At 36.3% G+C, this 22,315-nt stretch overlaps 1 protein-coding gene across 1 annotated transcript in view; it reads left to right on the top strand.

The window, feature by feature from the left end:
- Nucleotides 1–22,315, top strand: part of ADCY8 (adenylate cyclase 8) — a 122,890-nt gene that overhangs the window by 93,878 nt on the left and 6,697 nt on the right. Inside the window, exons 10-15 of the mRNA XM_065752391.1 lie at nucleotides 1,669–1,870; nucleotides 5,027–5,116; nucleotides 6,738–6,910; nucleotides 8,774–8,855; nucleotides 14,869–15,027; nucleotides 18,427–18,573. Of these exons, the coding sequence (XP_065608463.1) occupies nucleotides 1,669–1,870; nucleotides 5,027–5,116; nucleotides 6,738–6,910; nucleotides 8,774–8,855; nucleotides 14,869–15,027; nucleotides 18,427–18,573 (853 nt within the window). The remainder of the gene's footprint in view (nucleotides 1–1,668; nucleotides 1,871–5,026; nucleotides 5,117–6,737; nucleotides 6,911–8,773; nucleotides 8,856–14,868; nucleotides 15,028–18,426; nucleotides 18,574–22,315) is intronic.

The raw sequence follows: 22,315 nt of genomic DNA on the forward strand, positions 1-22,315 counted from the left end.
GAGGTTTTTAGAGTAGGAACTGCACCTGTAAGTCATAGCTGCATTGCTGTAAAATGTTCATGCATGCCATTTTTAAAAATCTTATATTTTGGTCATGCCTCTGTGCTAGTATCCTTTTTCCATTGGTTCCATGCCTATTAGCTTACAATGAAACTTTCTAGAATGAAAACTTCTTACTTAATAGGCTCAAAACACAGTTTTAAATTTACAACTTTGTTAGTTCAGAATTTGCTCTGTTAATGGCAGATCTGGATATACTGAAATTGAGAACTTCAGATTATTTCAGATATAGTCCACTCAAACACAGGGAATGAAAATGACAGTCCTTAACCTCCTGAAAAGTTAATAAAGAAAACTATGATGACATTTTCACTTCTGTTTCCACCTTACACCCTTTTCTTGCAATAGGGCCCAAGCATACAAATAACATTATGCCTTACTCAACAAGATGAGGGACAGCAGATGTAGCCAACTTCATATCTTTTATAAGTTAAAACATATTCCTACCAAAAGCATAATTAGTAGAGTACATCATACATACACTCAGCCAATTAGAAGTGCAGAAATCTGTCTGGGATGCCCTGGTAGTCCTCTTTCAAAGATTTTATTCAATGACACATTGCAATTAAATTGTTACAGTGTTCTTGCATTTATAGAACTACAATACTGAAAATATTAATTACTTAATTATTCCACACTCCAAAAATGTAAGAAGAATTAAGAAAGGAAAATTTTTCAGGAGCAGTAAAGTTACTTTTAATTTGCATGAGTTTAATTCAAATAAAAATTTTGAAAGAAGCAAAAAGAGAATAACTGGTCCAAATGGGAACACAGAAAGTTAGTTTATGAAGTGCTGAGTTTTTTTTTTCTGAGTGAAGTAAAATAATTTTCCACATTTTTCAAGCATGTCATTTACTTCATTGACTTCATGTCCCAGATCTAAGCAAAGAAAAAATAGATCAGATTTAGAAAAAATTAAGGAAAGATAGACTGATTATATTTTGAAGGGCTTCTGTGAAAACAGTAGACCTTGAGAGTTTTATTTTGTTTTTGAATATTGATTATATTCTACTTTTAGCTGAATTTGACTCAATATTAATTAAAATTATGGAAATCTTGCATTTCTGTAGTTACCATATCCTGACATGTCAGAAATAAGGCTGCATCACTGTACTAGTCACTTCTGAGTTTACAATCTACAACCAGCAATACAGAATAATTTTAAGACACTTGTGGTGAGCTGTATACAAAATGTCAGTTTTCCAAACCTACTAACCTAGTGGAGAGGGAACCAGTTTATATGCAAGTGGAGACAAAAAACAACAGTGTGAATAGGTTTGCTCTAAAAGTAACTTAAGAGATAACTGTGTCCTGAAAGAATGGAGATTCCGATTGCTCAGACACTGGTTAGACAGATTGAAGCACTGGCAGTGATTTCCTTGGCTTATTTCTTCAAAAGCAGTTTCTCAGCAAGAAACAGTGTGAAGCAATGGCAGACACTGGAACAAGAATAAATCTCTTCTTTCTCTGTCTTTATTTCCCTGAACTAATTGTCCCAAATTTATTACAACTGATTTTTCCTAGAGTTAACTGCTGGCACATTAATTTTTGTTAGCAGTGGCATAGTGATGAATTTTAATGCTGGATTCTCTTTTTTTTTCTTCCCAGGGTGATACCAATGGTCATTCAATTTTCTATTCTGATTATGTTGCACTCCGCTCTCGTGCTAATCACCACAGCAGAGGATTACAAATGTTTACCCTTAATGCTCCGGAAAACTTGCTGCTGGATTAATGAGACCTACTTGGCCAGGAATGTCATTATATTTGCATCTATTCTGATTAATTTTCTTGGAGCCATCATAAATATTGTAAGCTTCATAGGGAACTAGGGATTATTACAGCGGAAAAAATGATTTATGAATTATTAAGCTGGCTAAGGGACTCGCTAACTAACGTGTTTATAAGCTAGCTATGATTTAAATACAAAAGGCAAAGTATGACAGCTTCAGGAAATTCAGTTTGTTGCTTAAACCATGTATTTCTGAAATACCTAATTATCTTTCCTCGTGAGAATCATCTATTTTTAAAGCCCTTCTGCTAATTTCTGTTCAGCATATCCACAGTTTAAGAATAATTCATTTTCTGTCACTCTCCTATGCTTTCTTACGGTCTATTAGCCCAAGTAATGTTTGTAAATATTAAATTCCTCAACTCACCATTCTCCTATCCTTTATCCTGCTAAAAATGAGAAGGGTCAACAAAACTAAAACATACCTACACACCAGGTGATGTTAGGCCAGTAACATCATTGCAGGAGAGAAGTTAAAAATCCTGAATTCTAAAAATAACTTTCCATTTGCTCATTTAGTGGTTTTAACAGACTCTTTCAGCCCAGATTCACATTCACCAAAGCATCAAACTATGGACATGGTCACTTGCAGATCTTGTTGTAATCAGTGCAGAAGAAAAGGTATCTCCAAAGATATCTTTTGATCATACTGTTCCCATTAAAGAGATTTTCCTTTCTCTGCTATCCTTACTGGGGTTTTGGTCTGACTGGAGTCCCAATGTACATGTTTCCACTAAGACACAGATATTGAAAACCTAGAGTAAATTTTGTCAGTGTAACTGAGGAAAGGTATGTATTGAATCTTTGCTTAGGAATTGTGATTAGATTTATTGCCAATGAAATACCCTGATTATCTGAATATCTTTAGAAATATGAGATAGCTTTGCATGAATTAGACAAGTAATCATACCACACAATTCATCAGGTGTTGAAGCCTGAGCAAAGAAGGAAGTAAATATCACACTAATACATAAAAAATAACATTTTCATCACAATTGCATCTCCTATGCCACATTTTGGTTATGATTTAGCCATGCTTTTTCATTTGAACTTTGTTCCTCATAGATGAGACTAAAAAAGCATTTAGTAACAATAAAAACGGTAGCAACTATAACACAAGAGCAACAATAAATATTCTGTAATAATTATTATATAACTGCAGTAATTATATTGAAATCTTACACTTTACTGATTTGTATCACCTTTTGCTAACAAGTATCAGGTTGTATTATTTATATTGCAGTCATTCTTCCTTGATTGAATTCGGATTGCCAATATGCTAGGACTTGGCACTTATCTGCATTCCTTTGTAATAGTAACTGATAAGAGAGACAGTTGGAGAAAGAATGTCTCCACTGAGAAAATATAAATATAAATACAGTAAATGACAAGTCTGAAAGCTTCCTAACAATAAGGACACTGGTACATTATAGTATAGATCTCTAAGGAGTGCTGTACAATTTAGAGGATTTTAAATTATATTTGACAAATATCTGTCAGGCAAGAGATTGTTATAATGAATTTTGCTCTTGGAACAAGGTGACTAAACTCAATTTGTTACAAATATTTTGATAACAAGATTTTCTCCATGGCTTGTCATTGATTATTTTTGCAGACTGATTCTGCTGTCATCTGTGGGATGGCTAATTCAAAAATAGCCAAAGAAATGTAACTGTTTTAACTCTTATTCCAGTGGGCATCTACAAGACAAGAAACAGTAACGCTTAATATCTTAAAGTTCTCACCTCTACATGAAACCAAAGCATTTATCTAATTTCATTATTGCATATGACAAAATTCTATTATAATAATGGAATTATTTTTATCTTTATGAAATTTTATCTTTTATGAAATTGTTTTTATCTGTTTTTAACTACTTTCTGTACATCACTAAAAAAGTGACTATTACAGAGTCACTGTTTTCCATATGGTGGACTGCAACACTCTGTTGGGACCTACATGTACTTAAGAGCTGGTACTGTAGCTCAGTTATGCAGCTATATGTATCTACTGAAAATTCATCCAACTGTAGGGGAGTAAGACTTGGATGCTTTCTAATAAAAGTCTTAAGTCTTTGGTTTCACCAGATGGGCAAATGGGTTCTGTAGTTCACTACATCAAATACATTCTTGTAATCCTAAGAACTTGTGTAAGGTATCATTACCATTTGTCACACAAGGACCGATGGACCAATGATCTAGAAAATGTTGTTGCACTGCAGAGATGAAGAAGTTACTGAAAGATCAAACAAGAGAAATCCAAGTTCAAAATTCATTAGAATTTAATTATAAGTAGTTGGACTTCATTAAAAAAAATAAAAATGTGTTAGTAGGAGGGCCAGGGGAACTAGTTTGCACCTAACAGCTTGATGAAATGACCTAGTATAAACATCCAGATTGGACTAATATATGTGACAGGAAACTCCATCTGCTTTAACTGTCAAAGTATGAAACCACTGATGACTTTTTTTCCTATGCTCTTAGTCCTCGATGTATTATGACTCAAACAGTAATTTTGTTTATATTTAATATAGCTAGTTTGAAAAACCATAAAAATAAATGCAGGCCATAAAACTAAAAAGCAATATTTTCTGACATTTTCCCCAGTACAATTCTCAAAATCATTGTATAATGAACCATTTTTTCATTTACTTACATTCTAGATGTTACACTTACAGTTCTGGGACCCAATTACAGTTTGACCCACGCCAGTTCTGCACAGTGTCATGAGATTTTGTCCCATCTCTGGAAGGATATCATCTATAGCAAATAAGCAGGAAACTCTAACTAGAAGAAATAGTACACATGCAGTCTGATTTTATGTTCACATTTTAATATTTTTTCTCTATAGTACAGCACTGTATATACATTTTCAGGGAGTAATTCTTGAGAGTCCAATGTCAGTTCTCTAAAAGTCCTGGAGGAACTCATTTTTCCACTTTGGGAACAGGATAGCAAAGGAAGGTTATCTAAGATTGATTGTAGTGTGCATAGCTTTTCCTTTTCCCTTTCATCCCTACTTTTCTTCTTGCTGTCCGTTTAGTCTTTTGTGGAAGTTAGGAAGCTGGGAGAGAGAGCAGTAGGTCAGCCAGTTCCATCTCTGGAGGTCAGCCACCAACTTCGTAGTTGCCAGTGCACAATATAGCCCTGAGTTTGTTTTCCTTCTTTATTCACAGCTATGGTGTGATTTTGACAAACCAGTACCTCTGAAGAACCAGACGTTCAATTCATCTGCATCATTTTCAGACATCTGTTCCTGTCCTGAGGTACTTCTGAGGGTACTTTTGAATCTGAGGCACAGATGCACAAAATTTATATAACTACTACCTAGAATCAATGACCTGTGTACTGGTGGTGAAGTCAGGTGCCTTAGTAGCTCTGTGAAGCTGAAGCATAACATGGGTAGAAAAAAAACAGATATGAGTTACAGAAGGAATCAATTTTATGATTTAACAGAGCATTACAAATAGAACCGTTATGTACCCCAGTATTTTTTATCGTTCTAGGCAGGAACTATGGAAATACATAGACAATGTTCAGTATGCAGCTGAAATGTGAGTAGACATGAAATGCTAAGATGTGACAAGACCCACATTTCATTAAAAGTTTAGATAAATTTTGTTTCCTCGTTAAAAATCATTACAGAAAACAGAAGCCCTGACTTGCTAGTAATATTTTCATTCATCCCTGAAATCAAGGACATGAAAGACCATTAGCAAATGGTTGACCAAACTAATTCATCCAGCTTACGTCTTTGTGAGCAGCAGATTAACCTGGATTTATGCTTTTGCTGCTTGTCTTGTATATTTTAAAATAATTATAAAAACATCCAGCAATGGTTGAATACGCCACCAATAAAATACACTATTTAATTTGTATGAAGCTAGTGGAAGAGACTAATATTTCCTGCAAGAATGGAAGTCATTCTAATGTAGTGATTATAAATTTCCATTTGAAGCAAAAAACCCCTTCTCTGTGATGAAAAAGCAGATAGCAAAATCAATGGGTTGGTCATGCATATGTCACTTAGAAAGTCATAAGGCGATGTCATGATATTGCCACCTGTATGCTGCAAGTAGCAGAGCTACACACTTTTCTACAGAGGAATTGTACTAAAAAAATGTGTTCTAAGAAAAATGAATGCTTTAATCTCTCCTAAAGCTTTACAATGCAAATTAATTTAAACTGTGGGTGTTTATATTTCTATTTCAAATCTGAACATGATTGTTTCTCCATATCCAGTATCAGGTGTATGGATTGTGTATGGCAGATGACTAATCATTGAGAAAAATGAGATAATGACTAATCATTGAGAAAAATGAGACAATGATGAGATTAGAAAATGAAATATGAATAAAAGTTCCAGGCAATTCATTTTAAGTTTGGCTTGCAATATTAAAAATAAAAATAGATAAATACCTGTGTTTTTATCCTATGTTTTGATAGAATAGAAGAAGGATTGAACAGAAATATGGTTGTCCTATCCTGATTAATGTACCCCTTGTGAAAATTCAGAATCTAAAGAAATAAAAATGATTCTCACTCAGTTGACTATTAACTAGCGTGTTACTACATACAGCATCTCTCACTTTCCTCTTTTCATGATACAGGATGCCCATTCTTTTCTAATAACGAGAAACTGCAATACAGATGAGGAGTTTTGCTAACATGAAGACTCCATGCAAAATAAGAGAATTTTTAATTGAACATTCAATTATAGCAAACACTTTAAGATCTACCTGAGCACCAAATTGGAGACAAATCTTTTTTTGATACTATAAATCATTTGATCCTTTATGTATATACTTATGGAGCGAACAATGATCACTTATGGAGCGAACAATGATCACTAATAATCAAAAGTAATGACTGTTCTTTTGTGTTCAGTATTTTGTCTTCACTGGTGTGCTGGCAATGGTGACCTGTGCAGTCTTTCTTCGTCTCAACTCTGTCCTGAAGCTGGCAGTACTTCTAATCATGATTGCAATCTATGCTCTGCTGACTGAGACCATTTACGCTTCGCTTTTCCTACAATATGACCACTTCAATCACAATGGAGAGTAAGTGTTCACAGCTTTCTTTATGAACTGGTTATTGTTATTAAAATTAAATGTATGTAAAATAAAATAATAAAAAAAGGGGCAAGTACACACATAATAGGTAGCATCATAGTTAAGAATACCATTGGTTGCAAGAGACAATGACTAATCCAACAAGACTTATGACTTTTTTTCTCAGGCCTTTTTATTTACATGCTTATTTCACAAGAATAATTACATAGTGAGCAGAGATTATGTTTTCTGTCTTTCATAGTCCATTCATGTTTCATACAGATCACTTGTTTCTAGTCCTAGAAACTCCAGCAGTACTAACTGAAATTTATACCTCCTAATAGGAAAATAGGAGTGAACATTTGATTTTTAAGAATCAGGATTTTACCTGTATAAATCTCAAAAATTAAGACATGGCTCCCAGAGAAATAAGGAAAATAGGAATGATCCCATTTTGCAGGAGGGAATTTGAAGGTCAGGGTCCTCCTCCCAGGCATCCTTCCCAGAAGGAGGAGTTGAACCAGTGACAGAACAAGGCTGTACCAATTGTTAAATAACTCCAAACTTAGAGCAATGGTGATTTTTCTAGTTCAGAAAAACATGTGTTTATTATTTGATATTTTGTGTACTTAAGTGCATGCCAGAAAATTGAATATCTGAAAATTTGCAGAAGAAAAAACAAGGATTTTCAGTGAAAGTGGTTCTCAGAATGGATATATCTTTAATGCTGTGAGGCTCTGCATGCATATCTTTTCTTGCCAGCTTCCTACAGTACCAAGATGCTAATGACTTGAGTTGTAATTATTTTCTCTATATGCATAGCATATTCATGACAGAACTCCACAAATATGACAGATTGCTGTACGAAAACAATATTTTGGCCAACAGCTTAGACTAGATGTAGAAATCATGAGCATTGTCTTTAATTTCTTCTCTCTAGTCAAATGTGGCAAAGTTTCCCCTTTTGTGAAAATTTCAGAGAATTACGAAATTTTGCATTCCCCATGGCAATTAAAGTCTCTAATGACTTTAGTGTAGGGGAGGAAGAAAGAACCAGAAATATTCTTCAGAGCAGCCAGCAATTTAGGAGGAAGGGAACGCAGCTGAGATGCTCCATACTCAGAGCAAGTACTTGAGCTTCACCTTTTATATAAGGGAACACAAGCTTGAAGGTTCTGTTTCCAGAATTTCTCTGTTTTCTTAGCTATGTTAATTAGTTTAATAAAAATTATTCCAACCCAATGCAAAAGTCATCTGTCTCTGCAATTAATACATTGCTATGATATCCGATAATAGATATATATAACTTCTATGTTTGAGACTACTGCCCTTAGAGTCCTTCCAGGATGAAATCTTTGAGAGGTCATCTGTCACAACTTCAAAATGGGCACGCTTGAATTTGAGCAAAACTTTTGATTCTGTTCTCACAATATCCTCATGAACAAAATGTCCAGCATACAACAAGGTAAAAATAGCATGCAATGGCTGAATGATTAGCTGATGAGTCAGGCCCAAAACACTGAAGTAAATAGGCTTAAAACAGGCTTGAGGCCTGTCACTAGTGGGTTATGCAGGACTCCATTTTAGGACTGGCTCTCTTTAACATTTTAGTGAATGTCTTTTATGCAAGACTTGAAGGTATACAAAGTAATTTTATGGACACTTAATGGGGAGAGGTTACTGACTGCTTCTCTAATAGCACCCCTGTGCTCTTGAAATAATGCATTTCAAAGTTAAAGTCCCAAATAAAGAGCATTTTTTAAAGAAAAGGAAAAGTTCTGGGTACATTACAGAATGAGCTTTCTGCATAATTACAACAAACACTGACAAATCAATAACTGTGTTTTATTTTATTTTTCCTTATTTATCCAGAACAGACTTCCTGGGTACAAAGGAGGCATCTTTACTACTGATGGCGATGTTCCTTTTAGCTGTATTTTATCATGGTCAACAGGTAATGCAAACATTTGCCTTAACCATTCCCTATATCCTTTGCAATTGCAGGATGTGACAATAATTACTTCCAGAATACCAACTGCCTTTTTATCCACTTGAAAATATGACCTTTAACAATTCAATAAGTCATATGCAGAATCTGAATAAAGAAAGCTACGTTCTTACACTGTCTGGCATTCTTAAAGAACATGTGCAGTATTGTATTCAACAACAGACAAGTTATACTGCAGTTGTTAATATAAGTTTAAGGACTAAATGAGACCTCATTTATCTTAGGCACTTGTACAATTCCAAGGGCATCTGACTGCTTCAATGCACTTGAGCCAACATAAAAACAAAATGAAGAATGGGAACAAGTCACTGAATAATAAAACTTCTATGTAATGACTCAGTATGATCATAAGGGAAAAACATCGTATCTGTGGAATAGAGGAAAACTTGAAGTTACAAAGCATGAGCATCAGCACTGACTTCTTTGGGTAATGGACCACTTTCAGGAAGTCTCTCACCAGGTCCTACATCATAACAAGGACTTAGGAGTCTCAGTGCTTTAGGACTGATATTGAGAAGGAAATGAGGAACTGCTATTTCAAAATAATATAAAAACTAACCAATAAATTGAACAAGGCATTGAAAGCAGGATGCTTCCCCTGCAATACTTCTGGCTGGCAGCCACTACAGTGCTGTGTGTCAAGCATTTTGACTTTAGGCATTTTCTATTCACATAAAGGCAAAAAGAACCATTGCATTAAAGGAAGAAGCAGTGACAGTTCCCTTTAGACATACTTCTGCATGTTCAACTTAAATATATGCTTAAATATTTTCTCTTGAAGAAGATTAGGCTGATTAATACCAGCATTTGTAGATCCTATTTTTAGTGAGGCAGTTACTAGAAGGGTAAGAAATTCTTAGCATAAGTAAAGATACAATTCTAAGGGTTAGAGAGTAAGTGTACTTGCTCTAAAGTTAGAGTAAGGATTTAGAAAGAAAACACTGAGATAACATTACAGAAAACATTAGACAGAATTGAAGCAATGCTTGTCAAGATCACAAATAAGTGTAAATGTCTGTATTTTACAAAACTTGGTGGAAGATATTTGAGACTACTCCCCAGCCCAGAGGCCTGTGGGCTCAGCACTTCCTTTATACAATCTATTAAACCTCCTTGCCCCATAAAATAAGATAGCTACACCCACACTGTACTTGGAAATGGTCTCCGTTATGTGCTAACTTCTGCATGTTCTCCCAAATGATTCATAGGACAAATCTATCAATTTAAGAATATTCAACAGTAGAACTCAGAAACATTTTCTTGAACCTGTTTTATTTCCTATTACCGAGTTGATCTAAAACAGTCTGTTTAAATACAAAGAAGTAAAAAAAATTAAAAGCACCTTAAAAAAAAGTCTTCAGTCATCTGAATTGATGGAGAGTTCATTAACTCTGAAAAGCTGCCCTCCATCACAGCTTTACTTCTCAAAAACTGCGGAAGTATTCTGAACTGGAATAGCTTAAGAAATTTCTCATTCTAGGTGGTTTTACAAAAAAAAAATATATATATATATTTTATAAGATAGAGTTTGTGGACATTTCATTTCTGAGCAGATAATTCTCTACTGTTCTTCAGCCAATGTAAATTAAAGTTAATGCCCGCCATGGAATTTTAAGCCAAATTCTTATCAAGAAAGTTATGTGAGACTGTCTAATCAAAGTCAGATTTTTCTTGTAATCATACTTGTATTCCTGTCATGAAATAAATATATACTCTTGTGCTAAAACTGTAATTGCGTTAGTTTTGTAACTGATACATGTCATTAAGCTAGATAGGTTAATTCTCTATTAGAAATTCAATTTCATCTAGAGACATATTTTTATCAAGTAAAACATTTTCAACAGTGGTTCTGTAAGATAAACCTGAGAAACAGTACATGAAAGAAGTATCGTGAACAATTTTGAGGCTGGAGTCATTCTATACTAAAATGTGTTTATTTACTGTTTTGTATTTTAAAGATTTAAGTAGAACATAAAAAACCCTTGAAATCTTATCAAAATGCAATATCACACATAGTCCTCCCTGCTGTAAACACATTTCTAGTGAGAACACACAACATAAATAACCTATCATGTGAATGCCACTGCCATGGCTTTAAGAAAAAGGCTTTAACAACTTAACAATCAAATTTAACCATTTAACAAAACAAAACTGCCTACAGTAGATTCAGTTCCTCCTCTCCCTCCATCCCAATTAGAAATAAAAAGAGACCTTATGAAAAAGAAGCCAAATATACTCTCTGGTTTCTTTTAGGTTGTAGATGTGTACTCTGCTGCAGGAAAGTACTGTTCAGCTTCTTCTGGGGCTCTTCAGTAGAAGGGGCAGCTAAAACTTTGGCAGGGCAGGCACAGACTGCTTTGTATCACAGTGGTGTCAGGGCTGTAGTTTAGCTCTACGAAGACCTATAGGAAGGGAGGAAAGACTAACATCCCTACTCTGCAATTTAGCTAAAACCATGACACACTTAACCTTCATGCTTGGGAAAACGAGGGGGCATGAGGAAACGGGAGGAGATTTTTGCAGTTGAAAAAGTGATGAAGGTACAAATCTAATTCTGATATGCCAAAGGCCTCTTCATTAATCTTTCTATATACAGATTTTAGTTCAATGAGGAAAGGATATTTTCTTACTTAGACACTTTTCAGTGGTTGAATATGTACCTTTGAGATGTAAATCCTCTCCTTTTTCCTTCTTAGATGAAAAATACTCTGTCTTTCTTTTAATGCGGCAATTGTCTGGAGAGAGATTGGGTTGTATGCTGTATAGAGGCCATAGGCCATTTTTGTAATACATTTGTTCTTGTCTGTTCAGTCACTACTGAAATTAAAGGTGCTTAATTAAGGGTTATACTGCAGTGCGAGTAAAGGTGAACATTTCAAGATTCATGTTGTAATCAAACATTCTGTTTCTAAAGTAAAAATTTAACCCTACAATTTTTTTTAGTTTTAGCAAGTAGATTTGAAAATAGACAGCCTTAAGAAGCTGTCTATTTTCAAATCATATATGCACAAACTATCAATGTAATCACAGTTATCCAGTGAAGATCTATGAAAAAAAAATTCCTGTTAGCAATGAGATTATAAAAAAAAAACAATTAATTTATATAAAATACAAAGGTTAGCTGCTGATATTCTGAACTAGGTTTATCAAAGCATCATAGAAAGGTTTGGGTTAGAAGGAACCTTTGTCATCTAGTTCCAACCCCCTGCTATAGGCAAGGACACCTCCCTCTAGACCAGGTTGCTCAAAGCCCCATCTAGCCTGGCCTTGAATACTTACAAGGCAGGGACATCCACAGCCTCTGTGGACTGCTTGTTCTAGTTTCTCACCACCCTTACAGTAAAGAATTCCTTCCTAATATCTAGTCTAAATCTACCTTCTTCCAGATTAAATCCATTTTCCCTCATTCCGTTGCTACATGCTGTTATGAGAAGTTCCTCCTCAGCCTTCCTGGCCCTCCTCTGGACCATTCCAATAGCTTCATGTCTTTCCTCCAGAAATTGACATAGTATTGTGAGAAATACCTCAAAAGATTTTTCAGATACTGGATCGCTCGTGAAAAAGTTTTAGTTTGTGATTCAAGCCGTGTGCCCTGATGTCCAAGAACACCAATGGCATCTTGGGGTGCACTAAAAAAAACTTCGCCAACAGGTCAAAGGATGTGATCCTCCCTCTCTACAAATAACACTGAGATCTCCTTGAAAGTGTCCAGTAGAGGTCCACAAAGATGATAAAGAGCCTGGAGCATTTCCCCTGTGAGGAAAGGCTGAGAGACCTGTGTCTGTTCAGCCTTGAAAAAAAAAAAGACTCAGGGGGATCTGATTCATGTATATAAATATCTAAGTCACGGGAGACAAAGAGATGAGGCCAGACTCTTTACAGCAGAGCACGTTGATAGGACAAGGGGAAATGGTCACAAACTGAAGCACAGGAAGTTCAGCAAAAATGTGCATAAGAACTTCTTCATAGTAAGGGTGACGGAGCACTAGAACAAGCTGCTCAGAGAGGTTGTGAAGTCTCCTTCTCTGGAGATAGATGTTCAGTACCCACCTTGACATCTACTTGTGCAACCTGGGGAACTGGACTAGGTGATTTCTAGAGGTTCCTTCTGGCCCCTACAATTCTGTGATTCTGTGATTGCAGTGGTGGGAGCTCTGCAAGCAGGAGTGCCTGCTGTGAGAAAAACAAGCTGTTATATCTTTAGATCTCCATGCTGAGTCCTGCTGCCAGGTTCACATTCTTCACGCATATATCCTCTAGGTAGTTGACAAAATCTATCTCTCTTTGTTTCTCAAAGTAAGCAGAATCCACAAAATAGTTGCCAGGTCAGTATCTTCTGCTATATGTCTTGCCAGATAAGTTTGTTTATTCTTGCATAGTTCTGGGTGCAGATATATGTCTTACAATTCCCTTTCGTCACTCCTCAAGTCCCACCCTGCAATCTTCCCAAGGGAAGAGAGTATACAAATAAACACGGCAGCCAGACTCTCCTTACATCTCTCAAGAATGTGAATACTCTATTCTTTAACCACATACAGAAACTTATATTGTATTATGGATTCTGAGGTTTGTCCCTTTGGTATAACATTCTATTACTCATGCAAAAACACTATGTCTTTTTCCATAGTACTCCAGGTGGGATCTCACAAGAGCAAAGTAGAAAAGCAGAATCAACTCCCTGGACCTGCTGGTCATGCTTCTCTTAATGCAACCCAAGATACGGTTGGTATTCTGGGCTGCAAGTGCACATTGCTGGCTCATGTTGAGTCTTTCATCAACTGACACCTCCAAATCCTTCTCCTCAGGGTTGCTCTCAAGAGGTGCGAGCTTTTCTATTAGTCACTGCTGATGCAAAAAAATGTGGATCCAATTGCCACTAGGGAATGCCTGAAACTGCTCTTAGTCATTCCCACCACTGCAGACTAGCTCTTTACTTCAGCTTGGTACTTGAGTTATGTCCCAACAACATCCTTAGTCTGGCAGCTTTTGACAAACAATTTGATATAAGCCCCAGTGCATTTATTTGTTGATGCGGTATGATCCTCTGCTGAGTGTACAATTATTATCTCCATTCAGGACATCTCAAGCCTCACAGATACATCTTCTCTTTCAGTTTACAGTGTGGAAAGATATATTTCCATCACTTCCAATAAGGTTGTACCTTGTTGGCCCTGTGCAGGCCTTTTACAAGCTAAAATAGCATCTGCCTTAAAATCTGAAATCTTTCTTCTAGTGCAATGCACAAAACAAAAGTTCTGGTAGCATTGGTCTTGTTCATGTACATGGAACAGGGATAGAGTACTCAAAGTAGTACCAGACTGTGTATCTTTCACTGTATTTTAGGACTTAAAAAGAAATGCATTTTTCAACAGTAGAAATATCTCATTTTGTTGCTGAAGACTTGAAAATCCTCCTTGAAAGTGAGTTGAACTATTAATATTTAGTTTAGCTGAAGGATGCTAATCCTTGAGAAGTAAGTTACATAGCTCTATCAGAATTTGGAATCACACTTGTGTTATTTTCTCATGAAATCCATTTCATCTGAAAACATATATGGAAAGCAGAATATATTAAATCATATTAATATCTTTCAATACCTAATATCCTGTCTGATTGTTTTTTTTTTGTTTGTTTGTTTGGTTGGTTGGTTTTGTTGTTGCTGTTGTTATTTTTTACTTAAATATCAGGGAGGTATTCATAAGGAAAACTACTGTGAAATTTTCTAGCACTGACTATAGAAGCAACGTGACAAATGTTAATTTTCCCAGTATTTCTCTCACTTAACAAACACAAGGCACAAAAATTCTCTCAATGAAATCAAATTCTTTCTGAGACAAAAACCTTTTCAGCATTATTAAAGCACTTACATGGGAAGAGCAGCTTTCCAGGGTGACAACAGGATGTCTACTCATATTGTTGGGCTTTATTTTTTTCCTTTCTTTCCTTTTTGAATCTACAGCTTGAATACACAGCAAGGCTGGATTTTCTGTGGCGTGTTCAAGCAAAAGAAGAAATCAATGAAATGAAGGAGTTAAGGGAGCACAATGAAAATATGTTACGGAATATTTTACCCAGTCATGTTGCACGTCACTTCTTGGAGAAAGATCGGGATAACGAGGTATGTACCAGTTTTATTTCTGATTATTTTGTCTAATTAGCAGAACAAAAGCGGATACATTTGAGAATTATTTGTACTCAATTCTCAGTAGGACTCACTACACAAATATTGCCCATTTTTATCTAATCCATATTAAAAAAAAAAAAAACATCAATTTTTACAGTCAAGGGAAATTATTATTCTCTGTTTTCTGCATTTCTAGTGGTGTTTCCAGTTTTGGCTTCCCAGAATGAGACACCTGTATCTACTAAAGCAATCCAGCATAAGATCTCTGTAATTAGGACATCACAGAGTATGAGAAGAGGCTGAAAGATTTGGGTTTATTCAACCTTAACAGTAAGAGGATGGAGGATCTTATTGTTGCTTCCAACTACTTGCAGTGTAGTTATAGAGAAAACAGAGACAGTATCTCCTCAGATGAGGAACAAGTGGCAACAGACACAGGTTGCAGCAAGAAAAATTCCATTCAGCTGAAGGAAAAATTTTCCTCCAGGAATTGGTCTAATACTGCATCAGGAGATCACAGAGGATTGGAAATTTCCATCTTTGGAGTTATGCAAAGGCCATGACAGACTTGTCCCAGTTGTATTTGCTTCTAATGGGATTCTTCAAAAATCCCTCTCAACGTATGTGTCTGTGAAAATAAAATATTCCTTTAACAAAGTTGTAAAAATCTAACAAAATAACTCTGCAGCTTTAATGTAGTCTAGTGTTGCAGAAATATTATTGCAGCACTGCCAGCCATTATGGGGTAGCAATATCTGCATCTGCAGATCCAACATCTGCAACAGGCAGCAACAGACCCAAGCCTCTCTGCGTCTCCAAACACAGGAGAGTACTTTTGCCATTTAGTATTGCATCTCTTCTGTACAATTAATAGAACATCCATTTTGGAATCATAACCTGTTGCTGTGTTTCTATAGAATGTTTGCAGTATATGTAGAAAAATTCTTAGTTTAAGCTGTGCTGAAGGTCAGTCAGATGGAGGAAAACTTAGTAAAATACTCTGCTGATGATGGAGTCTGTGGGTATTCTTAAGGCAGTGTTTGGAGAGGGTATGCTGATGGGATATGATAAAACCAAGCATTTGTTTTCGAAAGCAGCATTCAGACACTTAGTCCTTATCTGAAATAAGGCAAATGCAATATTATAACATCTGTGAATAAAAGCTGTTGTATGATAAAAGTTTAGAATTGCATTTCATAATGAAGACCTGACAAACACTTCAAGATTCAGGTTGCCAATAGTAATGTATCAATTCATTGTGCAGTAAAACAGATTCAAGGCTCCCCTTTTCTGATTCTTCAGAATGAAAATGGATATAAGCAGCCAAATTAGACTACACAATGAGGAATCGTGTTCTGAAGATGTGATTTCCAACAACAACACCTAGGGGAAGATGACATAGTTAGGAGCTACAAGGAAAGGCACTTTAGAAATCAGCCTACTGAGGAATTTTGCACCCTGTAGATATCAAACGCCCATAAAACACTGCTTTGCACATGAGAAAATATATGTGTGAAAACAACCATGGTAGAGTAGTTCGTTTCAAGTGGAGCCAAAGCCCATACCAAACATGAAGTTGTTGTTTCATGTCTGCATTATGGATTCTCAGTGAATGTGTCCATTTTTATTATTATTCCTTTTCACATAAGCTCATATGTCTGATAATCTTCAGAAGCAAACATGCCCTGCAGATCACTGCTGATGTTTCAACAGTTTGCTACCAAATTTGGTCACCACATTTTTTTATTTTTTATTTTTGTAAGGCAGCTTCCCAGATTTGAGTCTATAGGCTGTAAGATCTACCAGAGCTCAGTACAATCAGTCCTGCAGTTCAATTCTGACCATTAAGTTAATGCTACTCACAAAAATGTATTCCCAAATCAGTACTGTAAGCATTTTCTCATATATACAGTCTTTCAGTACTGATGTTTCTTATAAAAAATAGAGAAACTGGGAAACCAAAGACTTAGACGTTTTGTATTTTCAAAATCTGTGGATAGTGTAAGTCTGAGTGCATGTGTTCTTCAAGTTCATATTTTCTTTTTTTTTTTTTTTGTAAGCTTCAACAGACTAGCCTGTGTATTAATTTCTATGAAAGGAAACAGAAATGTCCTTACTGTATGGTTACCATGGCCCTGTAGATGCACATCAGTGGAGGAAAGAATAAGGGCAGAATGGGAACCAAGCATTTTTTTCAGAATTAAAATCTATCAGTGAACAGGGTATCTTCAGTCCAGTGAGCCTCATGTCTGCCTCGGAAGATTGTGGAGCAGATCCTCCTGGAGGAGACATTAAGACACACGAAAGATGTAGAAGAGATGCAAGACAACCAGCATAGCTTCACCAAGGGCTGATTATGCCTGACCAGCCTGGTTGCTTTCTGTGATGGAATGATGGCATCAATGGACAAGGAAAGAGAACTGGTGTCATCTACCTGGACTTGTGTGTGGTCTTTGACATGGTCCTGCACCACAGGGACCTGAACAAGCTCAAAAAGTGGGCACATGAGAATCTATTGAGGTTAAACAAGGACAAATTCAAGGTGTTGCACTTGAGTTGAGGCAACCCCAGATTTCAGTACAGACTGGGAGAAGAACTCATTGAGAGAAGCCCTTCAGAGGAGGACTTGGAGGTCCTATTGGCCAAAAAGCTAGACATGAGCCAGCAGTGTGTGCTTGCAGTCCAGAAGACCAGCAGAATCCTGGGCTGCATCAAAAGAGAAGTGGTTAGCAAGGAGAGAGAGGTGATTGTTATGAACTACTATGCGCTTGTAAGGCCCCTTCTGGAGTACTGTGTCCCCAGTACAGGAGGGATGCGAAGTTGTTGGAACAAGTCCAGAGGAGGGCAACAAAGCTGATCAAAGAGCTGGAACTTCTCTCCTATGAAGAAATGCTGAAAGAGTTGAACGTGTTTATCAAAAGGGGAGATTTAGGTGAGATGTTAGGAGGAAACTTTTTACACAGAAGGTGGTGAGGTGTTCTCTGTTACCCAGAGAGGTAGAGGATGTCCCATCTCTGGAAACATTCAAGGCCAGTTTGGATAGGGCCCTGGGAATCCTGATCTAGTGGCTGCCAACCTTGCCTGTGTTGAATTGAAACTAGATGATCTCTAAGGTCCCCTCCATTCTAAGACATTTCATGACACCTGACTTCAGAAACAGGAAAAGTAGGATTTAGAGGAAAGAGAAAAACCTCATTAAATCCAAGATAAATATATGAGACCCATCAGCCTCCTCCAGTTGAACCTACCTAATCTCTTACTCAATATCTTAATGCTAAATTCAGTTATTAAGGTACCATGCATGGAAAAAGTAAGATGCGGATGTTAAGCACCAACAATGATTTTCTCATCTGTCTCTCCACTCCAACTTGATTTTCTTCATTGTTCTTTTAGGAATTATATTCACAGTCTTATGATGCTGTTGGTGTGATGTTTGCTTCTATTCCTGGATTTGCTGACTTCTATTCCCAGACAGAGATGAATAACCAAGGAGTAGAATGCCTACGCTTGCTGAATGAAATCATTGCAGACTTTGATGAGGTAAGACCAGCTATTGGAGATAATCTGACAGTGTTTAAAAGATAAGTCCCCTAACACCAAATCAGTCAACATAAACTATCAAATTTCCAATTGTTTTCAATAATTTTCTAGGTCAGGTTTTTGTGGTTTTTTTTTTTTTGTTGTTGTTGTTTGGTTACTTGGTTTTTACTCCTTACTATTACAACTGTCTACTTTGCTTTTTGATGTAGACTTACCAAACTTTGGTCTGAATAACCTAGTGAGAGAGAGACTGAAAACAATAGTTACTTGAATATGTGCGCATATAATTAGAACCACAACAGTGTATCTAGTGGTAGAACATCTATATTCTGAAGAAGGAAGGATAAAGATATCTGAAAAGTAATGATCCAAAACTGTTAAAGGTATTATGTTGAAGACAATGGGTGAGTCAAATCAGGACAGAATCAAACACTGAGTAAAAAACAAAAGGTGATGGCATTTTTATAAATGTCATTTCTCTAGTCAGGTAAGTAATACAGAGGTTAAGCTGCTTGCTTTGCTAAGGAATTCAGTTTTGGAGGGGAAAAATGAGAAATGACAAAAAAAAAAAGGTGTGTTTATATATGTATCCTGACCATTGTAAAGCTAACCAATGTTAGTATCAGAAAGAGAGCAGAGGAAGTGTAGAATCATAAAATCATAGCATGGGTTAGAATCATAGAATCATAGAATCATAGGCGTTGGAAGGGACCTCAAGAGATCATGAAGTCCCACCCCCCAGCCAAAGCAGGTTCCCTACACCAAGTGAAGAATGGAAGAGGCCTTGAAGATCATAGAATGGTTTGTGTTGGAAGGGACATTTAACATCATCTGGTTCCAATCCCCCTGCTATAGGCAAGGACTTCCTACTAGACCAGGTTGCTCAAAGCCCCACTCAGCCTAGACTTGAATGCCTCCATGGAGGGAGGAACTCACAACCTCTTTGGGCAACCTGTTCCAATGTCACTAAACTGGACTGAAAAGGAGCAAGCACCTGGATAGCAGAATTTGAGAAACAGTAAAAATCCTATCCTAGGATGTTCTGTTTTATCTCTATCACAAGGATGATTTCTTCATGTTGATAGAGTATGAAATGAAGAAATGAAAGGTGTTTTGTAGGGTTAATATTAAGACACACTTCAAGAAAGCAGATGGAATGAATTTGTTCCCTAGGAAGAGCTTTGATCTTGATTTCATATTTCACATGAGCTATGTAACTACGGAGTAATTTTCAAAAACAGAACAGGGAAAAAATCTACTTAGGTTAGCTTTGGAAAAATGAGAATACTTTCATCCTTCTTTGTTTCATTTTATTTTTTTGGTTCTCAACTCAAAAGACACTATCAGAGTGCAATTGATTGAGACTGAGCTTTTGAGAGAAAACAGGATGCTTAGTTTTGGAATATGAATTCTGGATCAGGATTTTGTCCATAGATTAAGTATGCAGACTTTTTTCTGAGCATCAACAAATCAACAGTTCAATGAAAATTTGAGAATTGGTGTCCTTTTTCTTGTTTTATTTTTCTTCTTTTTTTTTTTAGTTGTACATCAGTTCTACCTTAATCACCAATCTCTCCTTGAGGATCCAGTCTAACGTTTATGTTTTTGTTAGTGGTCTGTTTCATTTTGCTTTGAAGAATAGTATCTCCAAGGGGTTCAGAGAAAGCTGCTGAAGAACGAGATGGAAGTGGAAGGCATAATGCTGAGAAAAAAAATCAATACTTTTTCTTATTACTGTTCAGTTCTGAGAAGCTCCTATCTAAGGCCTCTCAGAAGTTTTGAAGAACTTATTTCACCTTACTTCTTTGTCTTCATTTCATGAGTGGAAGACAAAGGTACAAAGGAATAATTGTTTTTCCTGCATTTTTTCAAAAAATAAAGATATCTGTATCAAGCCAGAAGATAGAAATTAATTATGAACCCAGGTTAGAGGCTTAACTACACCTTCGTTCAACCTTATCCTGGAACTCCTCATGAGAAGAGTTCATAGAGTGGTAGCTCATGAAAACTGGATGAGGATGAAGTGTACCAAACTGTGGGACTCAGTGAAATAGAGGGTTTATTTTTACAATTGAACAGTTACTAAAATTGCCAGTAGGAAATAAATAGAAGAATTCACAGATGGGATGCATCCTTGTGCACTTCAATAGGAAACTCAACTCCTATTCTACAGGAAGAACTTGTCTCCTCCTAAAATTCTGATCTGCTTTCCCTATAGGTATAAATACTTCATTCTTATTTCTGAGATCTTGCACAGCTGTCAGCATGCTCTGATTAATAATTTTGTTTTTCTTTCCAGATCTGATTAAAATGATTATGGCTCAAACTTAATGCAAAGTCTATTGCTATGAATTAATTTAAGATATCTTGTCATGCGCTTTCATATAATCTTCACAGCAGAATTTCATTGCTGCTGAGGTGATTATTGAAGACAAGGTTTTCATCAAAAGCTCTAACATGATAATGCATTCAGGTCCCTGACACCTGTTCTGTAACTAATAAAGGACCTAATTAGGGACTGTATTATGTCCCAGACAGGTTTAGTTGCATAATAAATATGTTCTTGGTATGGGTAATACATTAAATTATGTGCTCCCTTGATGACTGCTAACCTACCTCCAGCATAGTCATGCCATTAATTTTCTCTGTCTAAGCAATCTGAAAGGTGATATGCAGGACAGAACCGCTGAGAAGGGAGTAATCCTAGGCATGGAAAAAGAATCCAAAGGCATTTTTGCAACCACTGTACCTGGGACAGTAATGTTCCCATGCAACCATTGACTAACACTAAAAGATGCCACTATGCCCTGCATTTCATTATACTTCTTGCAGAGATTGTCTATTATCTTAAGAAGACCTGGAAGCAAAACACAGATGTGCACCTTCAAAGCAGAGCAGATATATTTGTTATGGAAATACAATGATTCTCACCATCACATGAACAATTCCGCTGGGGTAGACAAATGTAAAAGTCTTAGGATAGGAGTCTGGGACAATGATGCTTAGTGCTATTTGATATATCTGACATGGTTTGAGACAAACACATGGGATTGGCTGCTCTCACAGTACACCATCAGAAACGTTATACAGTCCTGAAGCAAGCAGTTCAAGGTTTTAGCAGAAAGCATGCTCTAAATGACACTAGACTTCAATGTTTAGACCCCTGAATTAAGTTCCTAATTTCAAGTCAGCTTCTATACCATGAAACCTCATCTTTCCTTATACAGGTAATAGTACTAGGGATGTTGTGTTCATCTAGTTGGAACTTGATTACCTTGGAGGTGCCTTCCAACTTAAGCTGTTCCATGATTATGTGATTCTAATATGGTTCTGAATGAAAGCAGCAGTAAAATTCCAAACTGATTTGATTTGGAAAATGTGATGGGGTTATAGGCGGAGGCAGGATGGGAGGTGCTGGACTCTATACTGAAAAAAAAGATCTTTTATTTGGTGTATAGCATAACTACACAATACAGTTATATATAATTTCCTATTTTTTCACTCCAGAGCTACTAATAGGAACACTTTATACATGAACAAACAGACATGAACATTGCAAATCTGTTTTTATAATTACCACTTTTAAAATGACACATAACAGAGTAAAGCTCCTGTTCTTAGGCATGCTGTACCAAGGAAATATAATGGAATGTTTTTTCCTGAAGATTATGAGTACTGATGGATTGTTTTTATCTGAAATTTAATATGCTTTCTAGCCATTTTAATCTAACATTTATGTATC

This window comes from Cyrtonyx montezumae, unplaced genomic scaffold, assembly GCF_038088225.1.
Source record: "Cyrtonyx montezumae isolate F1298 unplaced genomic scaffold, pur_monq_1.0 scaffold_8, whole genome shotgun sequence".
Lineage (NCBI taxonomy): Eukaryota > Metazoa > Chordata > Aves > Galliformes > Odontophoridae > Cyrtonyx > Cyrtonyx montezumae.